Below are 17407 nucleotides of genomic sequence, written 5' to 3'. Positions count from 1 at the left end.
TTAATAGGCATTCATCCAAAGTCGGGGTTGTCTGTGATCGCCAATTGGCAGCATAAAGAATCCTAGCAGCAGTAATCATATATAGAGATAACTCCATATATTTGGTGGGTATACTGGGTTTAGTCACATTTAACAGAAAGAGCTCTGGTAAATAAGGGAAATTTTTATTTACAATTTGCTGCATCTTAAAGTGAATTTTTTTCCAGAATTGTTGTGCTTTGCCGCAAGTCCACCACATGTGATAAAATGTTCCTGCATGATGTTTGAATTTCCAGCAATCTCCTGGGTAATTACTGTCCATCTTACTAATAGTCACAGGGGTAATATACCAACGAAAATACATTTTATACCAGTTTTCTCTTAGGATGCTATTTGATGTAAATTTAATATTCACCTTCCATTGATATTCCCATTCTTGCATATCAATTGTTCTATTTAGGTTTTGCATCCACTTGATCATACAATCTTTAATCTGTTCTGTTTCCGTATCATATTTTAACAGCAACTTGTATATCAATCCCAATAAATGATCAGCGTTTTTGGTTACTAATGCTTCGAATTCAGTTAAATCTTTGAGCTTTCCATCTTGTTTTTGTATTTCTTTCTGAACTATCGAACTGATTTGTAAATGTTGAAACCATGGGGGAAACACACATCTTTTTAAAGAGGCTTTTTAATGCTGCATCTTTGGTTATATCTAGAAGGTATTTTTTATAATTTTTATAATTCTCAGCTTCTAAATAACTTTGAATTTGAAATTTAATACTGATTGTAGTTTTTAACCTGAATTAATTTTATTGTATATATTGTATCTATTTTATTGTTGTGAGCCGCCCTGAGCAGTAGTGTACTGGAGGGGCAGGGTATAAATATTTTAAATCAATCAATCAATCAATCAATCAATCAATCGGTAAAGATGAATCAATCATCTTTATTACGGTCACAGACAAGAGGTGATACACAGCATAAACTAAATGTAGCTCATGAGCCATATACCAGAGCACCCTTACCAGATGCCTCACACCAATTTTCTATGCTCTTGTTTATGTTGGATAAGATTAGAACAAGATGAAATCTCACAGGACCACAGAGCAAAAGGCCTTGAGGAAACAGAGTGGGTGAACCACTTGGAAGGCAAAAAGTGTTATATAAATGCTAATATTATTAAAACTTACTTCTCACTTCTGTTATTGAAACAGACCTGATTTTTTTTTTTTAAGGTGGGGGAGTAGTAGAATGGAGTTCTCATTTCCCCTCCACCATGAATTATATTTTCTGAACTGTTTCAGCAGTTAAAACATGAACTGAAAAATCCAGTTAATAATGTTGTTCTTTGCATTTAAGCACTTGCATTTTTCTCTGCTCTATCTGTCATAAACAAGAACACACTGCACACCTTCTCTGCCCAAATAATGGATGGGGAAACAAAGCAGTCTGAACATTTTCTTCCCATTCCCCCAAAAGGAACTGTGCTTAAGGAGAGAAAGACTATTGCGTATTCATAACACTTTTTACTTCCCTTCTCTTCACAGATCGTTCCAATTAAATGCTGCTATAATCACAAAGGGGGAAAAAAGTTATGGTAATTATAAGCATGAGCAAGTATTGTGTTAAAAATGCAAATGGAGCTAATAAAAGTGTGTCTTCCTACACATGGTTTATTTTATATCCTGGAGAGTCAAACTGCCTAAGTCTGCAAATGTATCCTACTACTATTCAGCAAGCCATTTGGAAACCTTTGAGCACGTTCACCTTCTTGCCACAGTCACTACAGACACAATGATCTTGGTAAACTTGGTTACTGTAGGGCAAACTACACATTACTATGCAACTCCCAACACAGTTTTCTTCTTGTAAAAGCAGCTACATGGAGCCTTGAATTGGATAAGGGCTCTGATGTGAGGGGAGAGTGAGGATGCAACCGTCTCCTGCCCCTCCAACACCAATTCCCTGACAAATTCCATCCCACCATCCACGGAAAACAACTACAGGTTGCTTACCTGTAACTTTGGTTCTTCTAGTGGTCATCTGTCCTTTTACACCACTGGGCTATGCGTCTGTGCAGAGACCTCATCGGAACCTAACAAGCTCAATTCTCCTGCTTTAGGTGGGAACCCTGCCCCCAGCCGCTATATGCAGCTGCACCACTCCACATCCCTTCAGTCACAGAGTCCACCTTCAGTAGACCCAGCGGGGATGATGGAAGGGGGTGTAAAAGGAAAGATGACCACTAGAAGAACCAAAGTTCTTTGCGAGGCCCATCATACAGAACAAACAGAGAAAGAGTTTTCCTCCACTTGGCCGACCTCTCAACATAGAAGGACAATGCCCCAGAAACATCCAAATGATGCAACCTGCGTTCTGCATCAGACGAAGGATTTTGAAAAAATACAGGCAAGGTGAGTGGTAGGGAACGATGAAAGGTAGAAACTACCTTCAGAAGGAATTTAACATCCGGTCAGAGCACAACCTTATCCTTATGAAACTGCAGGTACGGCAGATCAACCCTCAGGGCCTGCAGTTCACTCACCCTCCTAGCGGAGGTGATCACCACTAAGAAGGCAACCTTCCATGTCAGGAGACGAGGACCAATTGAAGCCAGAGGTTCAAAGGGCAGTCGCAACAAACCAGCCAGTTCCACAGACAAATCCCAAGTCAGTGACATAACAGGGTAATCTGGTTAAACACATGACAAACCCTTTAGAAAGCTCTTTATCAGTGGGTCCTTGAACCAGGAAACTCAAGTGGTGGGCTTCAAAGATAACAGATAACAAACATTTTGAACAGACGGGTTAAGAATATCAAACCCATTTTGAGTAGCAAATGTACAGAAATGAGTCAATTTATGTCCATACGACTGCCGGAAATAGCAGAAACAGGTAAAGGAAGGGGCCTTTCCAGGATAGGAGGAAAGCATCGCCCAGAGAGTCCTCCCCTTCTCCTCCCCTGGAACAATAGAGGGCACACTGAACATTGTCTTGAGATGCAAAGACATCCAGACCCGGAGCACCCCACATTGCGAATATTTTCCAGAATATATCCCAATTCAACATCCACTCATGGGAAATCATTTTTAGTCTGCTCAACGTGTCCGCCTGGACATTCAGGTTCCCTTGGATGTAGATTGCATGTGGCATCACCACATGTCCTACAAACCAATGCCACAGGTCGACTGAAAGAAACAGGAGGCTCCTTGAGGTCGTGCCTCCCTGCTGATTGATATATGCTTGCGCTGTCATATTGTCGGTTTGAATTGCCACTGAATAACCCACAATTATGGGTAAGAAGCCCCTTAGGGCATGGAATATGGCCAACAGTTCTAAGTAATTGAAGTGCCGACCCCTCTCCAATGGCCACTCTGGCAATAATCACCCATATGAGCGCCCCATCCTAGCTTCGACGCATCAGCTGTAATCACCCAGCATGGAGAAGAGACCTGAAAGGGAGAGCTGAGATCCAGATGACGGGGCTCAACCAACCAAGCCGCAGCCTCCTGCACGTGCTCCAACTGAGCGGAGTCCCAAAGGGCTTCGATGACGGCAATGACGGCTTCGGAGGAGGGTTCGTTATCTACATACGTGGAACCCCATGCAGAGTCACAGTATCGATCAGTGTATGATGGTCCATGTTGATCCCAATCTCTCCCATATCTGTACTCGGAGGAGCACTCCTCCAAGTCCCAACGCGCCCTCTGATCCCGGGGGGGTGGTGGTGGTGGCTGTTCCACACGGCACATGGGAGACGAACGAGGCCAAGACAGCCACGTTGAACTTGCAGTGGGCTTGTCCGGCGAATAGGGTTCATAGTCAGATGTAGCATAGTCTCGTTCCACAGCCACTATTGAGAGTTCCTGTCCCATAAAGGTACAGTCAGGCATTTGGCTCAGAGACATCGAAGCTTGATATCAGAGGATACCCTGGCCAGCTGACCTTCTGACGCCTGGTCAATTTGGTTCATTTTGGTGCAGACATTGCGGTTGATAGGGACAAACACACAGCGCCAGGTGATTTTATAAGCTTATTTTCCTTAAGGAAAGTAGGCCTCCCAAAAATGATAAATGAGTTTGCAATCTAGATGATTGATTCCCAGATTGTGGATCAAAAATGTACCAGTTTTCTGCAATAGCCTTTGCAGTGGTTGTTTCAGTGACACACAAAGGATAATTGGGAAAGTAATGTCTGAACAAGTCAGAAAAAATAGGTTTCAAGCAAAAACAATACTCTTTCAGATTATGACAGGGGTTAAGCTTACACTTTCATTTTAACTCTAAGTCTGAAAGAATTACAAGTCACCTAATCATGTATTCGCATAGCTGCCCCAAGAATGTATTACCTTCCCATTCTGTTGGAATGTTCCCCACTTCATACTCGAATTCTTTTATATTTGATCCTTCCAAAAATCTTCTTTCCTGAATGATATGTCCTGTTTTTTTAAAAGAAAGATTATTAAAGACGAATCAAGATGCAATTCATATGCACAAGTTAAATCATGCCCTTTCATGTTCTATCTTGTCATTTAAATTGTGTCATCATTTTGTCCAAAAAACATGGCTTTTCCCTTGTGTCAATACTTTAAGAATTAAAAAATATAAGTAAATGAATTGGCTTAAGAGGCTCTATTTATGTAGAGATATATTTTCTACAGAGCTTTTATTTAAAACTTTTGTGTATGTTAAAGTTTTAAGGAAACCATATTGTAGTCCAGTAGACCATCACTGAGAGTCATCATAGACATGACAGATTTGTACAGAAAAAGAAATTGTGTGTGTGTGTGCGCGCGCGCACGCGCACGCACTCAGGGGCAGGGGTTAAAACCTCATCTCTACCCCTGTATGCAACCTCCCCCCACTATATCACCTCTACCCCAGACACTCTTCTCCTCATCCAAGCTCCAATGCCAGAAATGAGCTCAGCTGAGAAAAAAATGCTTGGGAGAAAGAGACTACAAAAGAGATAAGCAAAGACACAAGTAAAATCCAGCTCCCCAAACCTCTTGTTCGAAGAATTAGATTCTGCATCCCCACTTTATAAACCCCAGTCAAGCAAATGGAAGTGCTACTATTGCATCCAGTCCAGCAGTGCTAATCATAAGCTATTCATGGAGTTACTTGAATGTAGAAGATTAAAAACAAAACAAAACAGAAAGTTCTATTTCAGGAATGAGTTTAAGGAGCCCTGTAAGACATCAAGACACTTTTTGATGCCTATTAACATCTCATTCTTTATACACTTCAGTTGAAAGGCAAGGGAAAGCACGAAGATGTTTCCCCCCTATTTACAATGTATCTCAGAATGTTGGTGTTTAGAGTTTTTTCTCCAGAAAATAGCTACTCTTCTGAAAAGTGGTCTCCTAACCACTGTGCTAGATCAGTTCACTCTTTCTCTCGATACAAACTGGAGGTGATTAAAGTGCATTCATTTTGCACTGTACTTGGTACATTATCAGCAGAAAACATTACTGCTAGAGACCGAACCTACCTGAACAAACATTTTTATATTTCTCCAAGGCGTACAGCTAATCTCATGTGTGGCAGCTCTCGCAAGAGTTTGTGAGCAGCTGCCTGGATAGGGACGGGGATGAGGCGAGAAAATGGTGGCGGCCATGGTAGTGGCCAGCAGGTGGGGAAAGAAAGCACCCACCAGGAGAACAGGGAGGGAAAGTGCCGGCCAGCAGGGCCAGCGAGGGAAAGTGGACAGGGAGATGGAGAACAGACAGGGGCTGAAGGGAGGGGGGAAATGAAGATGGGGAGGAGAGACAGGGAGAACTAGGGGCACAAATGCTTTGTCCTGGATCAGCTAGTTGAGTTTAAGAAGCAAAACACTGCTTTCCAATGGACATTTGGCCTATACTGTACTAAGCCATCATGCTATATATTACGGTAATAATAATTCGTGATCAACATCCAGATTAAATTTCCTTATGAGTAGTCCCATTGAAATTGGAGTCTGCTAACCATGACATGGTGTATATTGTAGGCTATGACAATGCCATGGCGGAGGCTTGATTTGATTTAAATCATGATTTAAATCACTTCACAGGATTCGATTTTAGTGATTTAAATCACAATTTAAATTACTAGGCAGGAAGATTCTATTTAATCATCATTTTCTTTAAAAGTACATTGTTGTCTAATGTAACCTTAATACATATTTAGAGATAGATGCAGGTTTCATTTTTAGCAGTTAGGTAGATACTGTAATAGGTACACATTTCTCATCATGCCATTTCATTCGGGCAATCAGGCCTTGCATTTCATTGTTGCATTGCTTGCATTTTGCAAGCATGCCTTTCTTACCCACAAGTACAGGAACTTCATTAAAATACTCCCAAATAGGGTTCCTTTTATGGCTTGCTGCCATGATAGGTGTTTCTCATTTACAGTGGAGGATACACTCGGAAAACGTTTCTTCAGGACTGCATGAGTATGTTCTGTTCACTTTTTGTTTCACTTTCTATTCCCATCCCCTTTCCATGATGTGCATTTATATCCAGACTCCTCCCCAACACCCAATGCTCTATTCATTCATTGATCTTCTTTGTCTTTGTCCATGGGGAGGGGAGGAGCAAGGGCGTGTGTGCGACCTGAGGGAGCGAGGGATGCCAGCCCCATGGCACGGCTTTACCCATGAGAGCAAAACAGGGGCAACAGGATGAGATCATGAGTTGAGGAGTAAGCTAAGATCAAGAACCAATAAGTCGGATCTATGCAAGAGCAGCACAAGTCAAGGTAAAACCAAGCAAAGGCCAAACTGGTAAGCAAGGTCTACTTGGGAACAATGCAAGGGTTACACAACAAAGTTACTTCAGCAACTTTCTGAAGCAGGCTGAGCTATTTTGAAGGGGAAGTGGAACTCAGCCACACCCCCTACTCTGGAGAGCCATGTTTTGCAGATATAGGCTGCAGCAAGTCCGGGGAGTCTCCATCTTGGCTGGTGAACCGTCTATCGAGTCCTCAGAGTCTGAGAATTTCAGCAAGGGTGCCTCCTCTGGTAGTAGTAGAGAGGATGGTGCTGACATAGCTGGGGCTTCCCATCCCAACTAATCTCCCTAAACAGTCTGTGTCAACCCCTGGCATCACAACACCCTAATAAACAAATCCCTTTAAGAACTAGTGTGTTACTATCATCATTCAAAACTGATCAGTCACTAGAGATTCTAGCTGTCTGTGTTATATCCTGCAGTCTTTATGATACCTTCCGTTTCAAAAATGCATAATGTAGATACAACAGATCAAATCTACATACAGACATATAAAACATTTAGCATGAATATGAATATTTCAACATCTTACTGTTCATATAAAGCAAATTAAATCTCTTGTTTAGATAATTACAAAATGGAAATGGGTATATGGAACACAACTAAAAAACTAGCAACAATTCTGATTAAAATATTGTAATTAACACGCTGTATTTTACTGTGGCAATTCAAATTTCAATTATAATTGCAGGATATCAGCTAGATGAACTGTACATTGAACCTTTTTCATAAACACATGATTAACAGTCTTCTTCCTCCAGTCAATATGCCAATGGTGGCCTTTATAGTGGTTAAAGTGAAACCAAAAACAGTATGTGTTATACTAGGTCTCCTCTTAATCATAATTTGCAAACAGCCAGTAAAATCCTTGTTAAGAACTGTAGTTATTAACCATGGTTAAGGTCTGTGGGGGGGACGGACGGACATAATAACAGACCAGCTGGATCAGGTCCAAGGCCCATCCAGTACAACATCCTGTTTCACATGGTGGTCAACCAGTTGCCCCTGAGAAGACCACAGGCAAGAGATGAGGGCATGCTCTCTCTCTCTCTCTTGCTGTTGCTCCCCTGCAACTGGTATTTAGAGGCATCTGACCACTGAGGCTGGAAGTGGCTTATAGCCACCAGACTAGTAGTCACTGACAGACCTGTCCTCCATAAATTTGTCTAAGTCCCTTTTAAAGCCATCCATTCTAGTGTCCATAACCACATCCTAGGGTAGAGAATTCCAGAATTATACGCTGTATGAAAAAGTACTTCCTTTTGTCGGTCCTAAATTTCACGGCCTTCAGTTTCATGGGATGACTCCTGGTTCTAGTGTCGAGAGAGAAAGAGGAAAAATGATCTCTGTCCACTCTCTCTACTCTATGCATAATTTTATATCATGTCTCCTCTTTTCCAAACTAAAAAGCCGCATATGTTGTGGCTTTGCCTCATAAGAAAGGTGCTCCAGGCCGCTGGTCATCTAGGTTGCCCTCTTCTGCACCTTTTCCTGTTCTATAATGTCCCTTTAGATATGGTGACCAGAGCTGCATGCAGTACTCTAAATGTGGCCTCACCATAATTTGTATAAGGGCATTATAATATTAGCATTTTTATTTTCAATCCCATTCCTAATGATCCCTAACATGGAACTTAGCTTTTTCACAGCTGCCACGCACCAAGTAGACACTTTCCACAAGCTGTCCACCACAACCCCAAGATCTCTCTCCTCGTCAGTCAATGACAGCTCAGATTCCATCAGTGTGAAGCTGCAGTGTTTGGGGGTATTTGTTTTTTTTGCCCCAATAAGCATCACTTTACATCTGCTTATACTGAGTTGCATTTGTCATTTTTTCACTCAGTTTGGGAGAGATTCTTTTGGAGCTCCTCACAATCTGCTTTGGATTTCACTACCCTAAATAGCTTAGTTTCATCTGCAAATCTGGCCACTTCATTGGTCATCCCTACTTCTATGTATTGTATTAACAAGTTAAAGAGCACTGGTCCAAGTACAGATCCCTGGGGCCCCCCAACTTATACTCTTCTCCATTGTGAAAACTGTCCATTTATTCCTACCTTTTGTTTCCTGTCCTTCAACCAGTTACCAATCCACACATGAACAGCGTGGAAAATATGGTGGCTTAAAAAACCCTAAATAAATTTGTCAAATACCTTGCAAGATAGTTCATGTTCTAAGTTTAGAGCATTAGGAAAGTTTGCATAATAAAATTTTCTAAGAAAAACAATTATGCAAATTTTATACAAATGACACAAATTTGCAAGGTAAGTTTTTCCAGAAAAATTTCCAGTTTTAATTTTCCAGAAAACCCACATCCTAGGTAGAAACCTTTATAAAAAGTCAATATAAAACAGTTTTAAAGATTAATAAATGTTTTTCTTCGCATTAGTTAACAGTGTTCATTTTATATAGTTGCATTGCAAGCCAAAAAGGTTGAGATTCAACCAGTTCAAACAATTTAAGAGGAATAAATCTTTTCAATTAGTTTTAATTTAATGACCCTGAACCAGAGTGTTAAAAAAATACTAAATAACTTGAACAGAACTGAACCCAAATTTTAATGGTTTGGCTCCCTGGCCAAACCATTTACTGACCCAGAAGTAAATAAGGTGACCTGTCAAAAGTAGACCAATATGAGTAGGCAGACAACATTCTGATATAGCAAAATAGAAGATAAGCCATACTGCTGGGTAGTTTCTTAGGCAAGCAGCTGTCCTTAAGGCTGACTGAAGACTCCTTTCTTTTTACTCTGACATGCAACAGCCATTTTACAGTCCTCTGAGCATACAGCCAACACGTTAGAAAATGGTGTTTAAGGTACTTAGGTGGTTGCAATTTAGCATATTTTATCATACAAATGTAAGTATATTTGTAAATCTCTCTCTCACAAACACACACACACACACCCCTCCTGTAGTTTCCCATTTGTAACAATACTCTCTATAGTAAAAAGCAGAGGTGGCAATACTGTGGGATACTGAAAAACACTCCAGAAAGATCAGACCGAAAGCCCTCCTGGGAACTGCTCTTCTTTGAAACTCATTTCGCCTCTCATCCATTATGAAAACTGTCCTGTGCTCAACATACCATTGCAAACCATATGAATTGCTGCATAATGGCACAGCTGAACATAATAATTCTTAATTTAGTGGGAGTAATTTTTACAAATAATTATATCATGCTGCTCTCTGCCATTCCATTTTTCAAAAGTGTCACTCTGCTTCCACAACTAGTGTTTGCTCTAATGTGTATTTAAAGTTGACAAAGAGTTTCATGTTTTCCTCACAGAAACATTAAGCAGTTTGTTTCATACTAGGATGCATTTAGAGACCTTCAAAGCTATTATGCCAAGACAGAGAAAGGTACCTTTTAAAAGTGATGTGTCTCTCTTATGCTATATTTACCCAAAAGGAAGAGGACTCTGAATTTAAGATGGACCTCCCCCATTTCTAACATCAAAGAATATGCAAGTCTTGTACTGAGGTAAATAGGGCATTTAGCAGAGCGATAGCAGCTGTCCTTGTTTAACCTAGCACATAGAGTCCCTCTCTGAGTTTGTGCTGACTGGTACCTCCCTTGTTTCGTTTTAGATTACAAGCTCCTTTGAGATAGGGAACTTTCTCCTCATTCCTTTGCGATGTAACCCACTCTGACAACCTGTTCTTGTTGTTGAAAAGCAGCAAAATAGCAATCATTTCAAAGCCTTCTGCAAATATGATGCTGTTTAGAATTTTGCTAGTCAATTCCATCTTGTTAACCTTCCTGCCCAATAATTACTTGAACCTTCCTGTTCAGTTACATATATAGTCACCAGGAGAGATGGCATCTAGCTCCAAACCAGGTATTCAGATGCTTTTCACCCAACCAAGGTATTCACACCCTCTTCACACTAACCAAGGCTCATGGGTGTTGATTCTCTGTTGCCTCATCTCACAGAACTGTAGAGTGTGTGGAGGGAAATACCGAAGTAACAGGAGTGCAGTCAATCCAATCAGTTTATTCACCAGTTCCGTGCACTTCTGGGAGGGTTGTTTTAAATAGCATGGGAGCTGCTGCCTACCTGCTGCTTTCCCCCCACTGGCACTCTTCCAAAAAGCTGGTGTGCAGGGCTACAGCGTGCTTACTTGCAGCCTGGACCAGCATAACCATGCAAACGGTTGATGTGTGCGCGCACTTGCGTGGCGATGCCGGTCCAGGCTGCAGGGAGGCATGCAGCCTGCAGCCCCGCCCACCCGCTTTTTGGAAGAACATTGATGGGGGGAAAGTGGTGGGATGGGGGCTGGCAGATAGGCAGCACCTTCCCTGCCATTTAAAGCAACCCGCCCCCGCCCTTCAAACCAGTTTGAACACCAGTTGCCAGAACCAGTTTGGTGCTCCTAGAACAGAGTGCCGAATGGTTCTGTGCACATCCTTTATTGATTGATTGTTAAATTTGTATACCGCCTTTCATTAAACAATCCCAAGGCAGTTCACACAAAAAACAAATCTGACTAGCAGCACTCCCTCTGCTGCTGAGATGCCAGCAAAGTGTGAAAGACTCATACATGCATGATTGCAAAGTGAATGTATACATATACATGTGTATATATGCAACATAAGCAATGGAAAGCAGCTTCCACATAGTTCAGTGAATGTATGTTGGGGAATTCAGTATTTGACTAGGATGAAGGAATGGGTGCAGATGAACTTACATGGGCCGATTATAGAGAAGACCGAGGATCAAAAGCTAGGAACTTCAAGATGGATCAGTGGTCAGGGTGCTTTTCATGAGTTCTTTAATAAGAAGTAACATCAGGTTGCTTATGTGTAACTATGGTTCTTCTCGTGGTCATCTGTGCCTTTAGAGTTCAGGGCTCTGTGCCTGCACAGATACCACACTGGGAGCTTTCCAGACTGCTCTCTTGCCTTGTTTTGGTGGGAAACTCTCCCCGTATATGCAGCTGTGTGTCTCCTCATCCTATCTGTCCCAGAGTTTGTCATGAAGGAGAACCCGCAGGGAAGATGGATGTGTAAAAGCACAGATGACTATGAGAAGAACCACAGTTACAGGTAAGCAACCTGTTATTCTTCAATGTGGTCTCTGTGCTTTACACTTCAGGGTAAACAACAAGCTGCCTTACCTGGAGGTGGATTAGTTGAAGAGTGACTATAGAACAGCCTTGCCAACAGCTGCATCCTAAAGTTCATGTGCATCAAGGGTATAGTGTTGAATGAAGGAGTTTGGTGAAGTCCATGTTGCTGTTTGGCATATAGCTTCCAAGGGTACTACTCTGTTGAAAGCTGGTGAATTGGCCATTGCCCTGGTAGAATGTGTATTGAGAATCAGTGGAAACAGTTTCTTGGCAACATCACAGCAGTGCTGTATAATGCACACTATCCATGAAACTATGAAAAGGTTTGCGAAGAGACCTGGGAGCCCTTCCAGGCACCTTCATAAAAGATAAAGAGGAATTCCAATTTTCTCCAAGGAGCTGAGCACTCTATGGAATGCCAGAGGTCTCCAGATGTCCAGCAGGTATAGGTGTAGGTGACTCATAGAGTCAGTAAACTAAGGGCTTTACAGGTAGATGCCCCATACCTCAGCTTTCACAAACACAAGCTGGTACTCAGACTAGACATTCAGTTTTAACCTAAAGTTGCCTCTTCTTTTCATCGACCACAACCTATCAACTTACCTGTTTTCCCCCCGATCAGACTTCCAGAACAGAATGTTACCAGAAGGTGTAGGTAACATTTTGCTCTGGAAATCGGATCGGCGGGGTGGGGGGGGGGTGAGGAGATAAAGTTGGGATCAGTGAAAAGAAGAGGTCACTTTAGGTAAAAACTGAATGTTCAGCCTGAGTACCACCTTGTCTTTGTGAAAGGTGAGGTACAGGGCATTACCTTAAAGCCCTTAGTTTGCTGACTCTGTGGGAAGTAGTAATGGCCACCACGAAACACACTTTCCAGGTGAGAAGACTACAGTTCACTGAAGCCAAAGGTTTGAAGGGTGGTTTCATCAAGCATCCCCTAGATCTTTAGGGGAAAGTCCCAGGTTGGAGCCATGACTGGGTCATCCACGTAGATGTGAGGTAAACCTTACAAGAAACTTTTAACTGTTCAGTCCCTGAACCAAAAAGAGACCAGATGCAAAGTCTTAGACACTATGGCTGTAAGGTGAACTCGTAACGAAGACAAATTCTTCAGGTAACATCAAAGTTATGTGACTCCTCCACAAACTGAAGGAAACGTTTCCACTTAAAATCATGATTTTATCGTTGCAGGTTTCTAAGCAGCTCATAGGACCTCCTGGGGTTCCTGTGGGAATGAGCTTGTATCCTTCACGCCATGAATTATAGTGAGGTGCATCTGGATCGAGAATCTTGCCCAAAGCCTGTGTTAGAAGACGGCTGTGAACCAGTAAATGTATATAGGTTACAACAAGATGCTTCAGGCTAGGGAACCAGGGCTAGCAGGGCCACCAAGGTGTGACCAATGTGCAGTCCATCCCCTCAGTGTGGATCTTCAGGAGAATCTGCTGTATTAGCGGAATTGGTGGAAACAGGTAAGTGAAGTGAGAGCCAGCGTGGTGCAGTGGTTAGAGTGCTGGACTAGGACTGGGGAGACCCGAGTTCAAATCCCCATTCAGCCATGAAACCAGCTGGGTGACTCTGGGCCAGTCACTTCTGTCTCAGCCTAACCTACTTCACAGGTTTGTTGTGAAAGAGAAACTCAAGTATGTAGTATACCGCTCTGGGCTCCTTGGAGGAAGAGCGGGATATAAATGTTTTTTTTAAAAGCGCAGTGTCCACTGGATCAAGAATGCATCCCTCAAGGACTGCTCGTCCTTCCCTGCGCTCATCCTTCCCTGCTCTCGAACAGAAGAAGCAACTATTACTGTTTTCTGCAGTCGCAAACACATCCAAGAGTGGGGTACCCCATTTCTGGAAAATTTTATGCACCATTGTGCAGTCTAGTGTCCATTTGCAATAGAGCATTCACTTGAAGATTTGCACAACCTTGTATGTGAACAGCCTGTGGTGTGATGCCATGCCATATACACTAATGCCAGATCTGCATGGCCAGGGCTAGCAAGACTCTGGACCCAGTACTGCCTTGCTTGTTTATTATGCCTTCACAGTTGTGTTGTCTGTTTGAATGGTTAATAGTGCCTCTCATATAAGCTGTAGGAAACCTTCCAAAGGCTTCAAAATAGAAATAGGTTCCAGATAATCTATGTGCCTGGTCCTTTCTGACCCTTGCCAGTGACCATTCAGGGATAGGTCTCTCAGGTGAGGTCCCCACCCATGCTCTGAGGCATCTGTGATTAGTACAAGACAAAGGATCACAGGATGAAAGGGATTTCCTAAAGAAAGGTGGGTGACAGAGGCCAATCAGGTAAGCATCTTCCTGACCTCTCGGGGGGGGGGTAGTGGTGGTAAAGGAGAGCATTTTGGCAGTTCATCTGAGGGCAGAAATGGTTTAGAAATCAACACTGCAGAGGATGCATTCTGAGGCAGGCATGGGGTAAGACATGAGAGGTGGCCACCATATAGCCATGGAGACACTTATTATCCCTTACTGTGTGAGCAACTCCAGATGCTATATGCTTGGCTAGCACTACTAAGGACTGGATCATGTCTTCTAGTAGGAAGGTTTGGGCTTGCATATAATTGAAGAGAAGACCTAGAAAGTGAAGCTGTCTCATGGGCGTTAGTAGAATCTTTTGTAGTTTACACATAGCGCAAGGTCTTCTAGGAGCCCTATGGTCTTTTGGAGAGCAGATGACAGAGCCCTTGGAGACTCTCCGGCTACAAGCCAGTCATCCAGAAAGGTAAATATCTTGATGCCCGATTGCTGTGGGTGCACAACTACTGATGCCATACATTTTGTGAATACCCTGGGGTGGGGGCAGACACAAGTCTTGGAAATGAAGAAACTTCCTGTGTTGAAGGCAAATGGAAATCTGTTAATATGCATTCTTGAGATTCAATGAGGCTAGCCACATTCCTTTTTCTAATAAGGATAGGATGGAAGGCATGAAGATCATGCAGAAACGCTTGTAAGTGATATAATGATTGAGTTCTCGCATGTCCAGTATTGGATGCAAACCATCATTATGCTTTGGCACAGTAAAATACGAGGAATAAAAAACTTTTCAGGATTGTTGTGGAGCCTCTTCTATAGCATCCTTCTGGAGAAGAGCATCCACCTCTTCCCAGAGTGTTCTTCCCAGACTGTGGCAGGAATTGTAGTAACACCATGGGAGAAGGGTGGAGTATTTGTAAACTCTAGGGCATAGCCTATGCTAATTAAGGTGAGAACTCAATGATCTATGTAGTAACACGTTCCCAGGTCAGCAGATAAGGGACCAGGCGCGATCTCTGGGAGCCTAAATAAGAGTCATTGTTTCTTTGAATAAGTGGAGGGTCATTGTTTCTGAAAAGTGGTCTTGTTGGTGCCATTCTGCTGATCTTTGTTAGCATAGTAGCATTGGTTACAAAAGGAGTGCTCAGAGGATGTAGGCTGGGAGATGGATCTCAAGGACTGACTACAAGGCCATCTAGAGAACAATTCATTATGGGGGTGGCGAACAAATAAAGATGATTTATTTATTTATTTATTTATTTACACAGTCAGACAGGTGTTATTGACTGGTTTGTTTTATCCAGACATCGTGTCCTTCCCAAGGACCTGGGATGGCTGAATTTTATTGCCAATGTTGTTGCTGTTGTTATAGATATCGTCGCAGAATATAGGGTGTTCCCAGTAAAGCTGCTTTTTGTAATTGGCTGATGGTGATTTCTGTGGCCCCTATGGTGTTGAGGTGCTCTTCAAGGTCTTTTGGAATTGCACCCAGGGCACCAATTACCACTGGGATTATTTGGGTCTTTTTCTGCCACAGCCTTTCAATTTCAATTTGTAGATCTTTGTATTTGGTGATTTTTTCTATTTCTTTTTCTTCTATTCTGCTATCCCCTGGTATTGCTATGTCGATTATTTTGACTTGTTTTTCTTTCGTCTCGACTACAGTGATATCTGGTGTATTGTGTGGCAGATGTTTGTCTGTTTGTAGTCGCAAGTCCCATAATATTTTTACATCTTCATTTTCTTCAACTTGTTCAATATTAATAATAAATAATAATAATAACAACAACAGACTGTTTCAGAGGACACTTGGCAGAGAACTGAAAGCTCATTTATCCAGCTGTCCTTTTCAATTTCTGTACCTTCTGGAGTGTGTCATCAGTTTTGTCTCCAAAGTATCTCCCTTGGTGGTCCTCAATTCTGGAGTAGACTTCAGATTGGCTACTCCAATTCTGGAGTAGCCAACATAGTATAGTGGTTAGAATGTTGGGACTGGGACCAGGAAGACCTGTGTTTGAATCCGTATTCAACCATGAAACTCACTGGGTGACTCTGGGCCAGTCATGTATCTCTCAGCCTAATAGCCTAACTAAACATGTAAGCTTCTTCTTCATGATAAAAACTTTCCAGGCATTTTGTGGGTTGTGGCAAGGATGAAGGTTTTTTTCCAAATCATTCCTGACTATCTCAAGTAGCGCAGCATTGAGTGGCAGGGACACTGGGTTGCAAGCATTTGCATCTATAAGTCCGAAAAGTGGGTCTAGGCCATCTGCCGCTTTTTGTTGCTGATCCAATTTTACTCCTAGCAAGGAAACCATTCTAGAAATGTAATCTGAATAAAGTTTGAGGTCTTCTGAAGGGGAGGTGGGCTTGAAATCCCCCAATATATCTTTGGGGGAGGAGCCCGATGCTGCTAATTCTGAGTGGGTGTCCTTGTCTACTATCTCATCCTCATCTTTCTTTGGGTCTTGTTCAGAGCCCTTACCACTGTCGCTCTCCAACAGTTCTGGGGAGCCTGGTGGTTGGGGAGTTGAAGGAACTAAAGGTAAAGTGTGCCATCAAGTCAGTTTCGACTCCTGGCACCCACAGAGCCCTGTGGTTTTCTTTGGTAGAATACAGGAGGAATTTATCATTGCCTCCTCCCACACAGTATGAGATGACACCTTTCAGCATCTTCCTATATCGCAGCTGCATGATATAGTAGCAGTGGGGATTTGAACCGGCAACCTTCTGCTTGTTAGTCAAGCATTTTGCTGCTGTGCCACTTAATATTAATTTTATATTATATTAATATTAATTAACATTTAAGAAACATTGAATATTAACTAATAATATTAGATAAAACCAGACGGCTGCCGAAGGTATGTGGTAGTGGTACAGAATACTTGTCCAGTGACCCTCTGTTGAAAGAGAGCGGTGATCCAGAGGGGAGAGGGATCTGGACCTTAAACAAAGTGGACATAGTCTACGCCCAAGTTTGAAACTAGGCTGCTCATGGTACCGTTCAAAACTGTGGAGACAGGGATGCCTATAATCACCCCTGGATCTATACTTCTGGTATCTATCCTCATGTCAGTATCAATAATCCATCCAATGTCAACTATAAGCACAGCCTTCCCTTTCCCGGTATCAGTCAGTCTCATAATAGTATGAGTACAGAGAGTCTATTGAAGAGTAATCATATCTTTCATCCTGGTGCTATTATGGGTTGTCTATTGAACTGCAACAGTCGTGGATATAATCGTGATGTCTCCCTCTACCCCAGGTCAGGTGAGTATGAGTATTCCTGGTTCCGAATGCG

The 17407-nt window shown here is 42.3% G+C and overlaps 1 protein-coding gene across 2 annotated transcripts in view; it reads right to left on the bottom strand.

Annotated features, from left to right (window-relative positions):
• NDUFAF2 (NADH:ubiquinone oxidoreductase complex assembly factor 2) overlaps positions 1–17407 on the bottom strand; it is a 105371-nt gene that overhangs the window by 42072 nt on the left and 45892 nt on the right. Inside the window, exon 2 of one of the 2 annotated variants that reach the window (XM_053293051.1) lies at positions 4333–4422. The exons of the other annotated variant lie outside the window; for it this stretch is intronic. Coding sequence (XP_053149026.1) covers positions 4333–4422 — 90 coding nt within the window. The remainder of the gene's footprint in view (positions 1–4332; positions 4423–17407) is intronic. 2 annotated transcript variants of the gene reach the window in all.

The sequence above is a fragment of the Hemicordylus capensis genome, chromosome 2 (assembly GCF_027244095.1).
Source record: "Hemicordylus capensis ecotype Gifberg chromosome 2, rHemCap1.1.pri, whole genome shotgun sequence".
NCBI lineage: Eukaryota > Metazoa > Chordata > Lepidosauria > Squamata > Cordylidae > Hemicordylus > Hemicordylus capensis.
The sequence above is the reverse complement of the archived record's forward strand: the minus strand, read 5'-3'. Positions and strand labels throughout refer to the sequence as shown.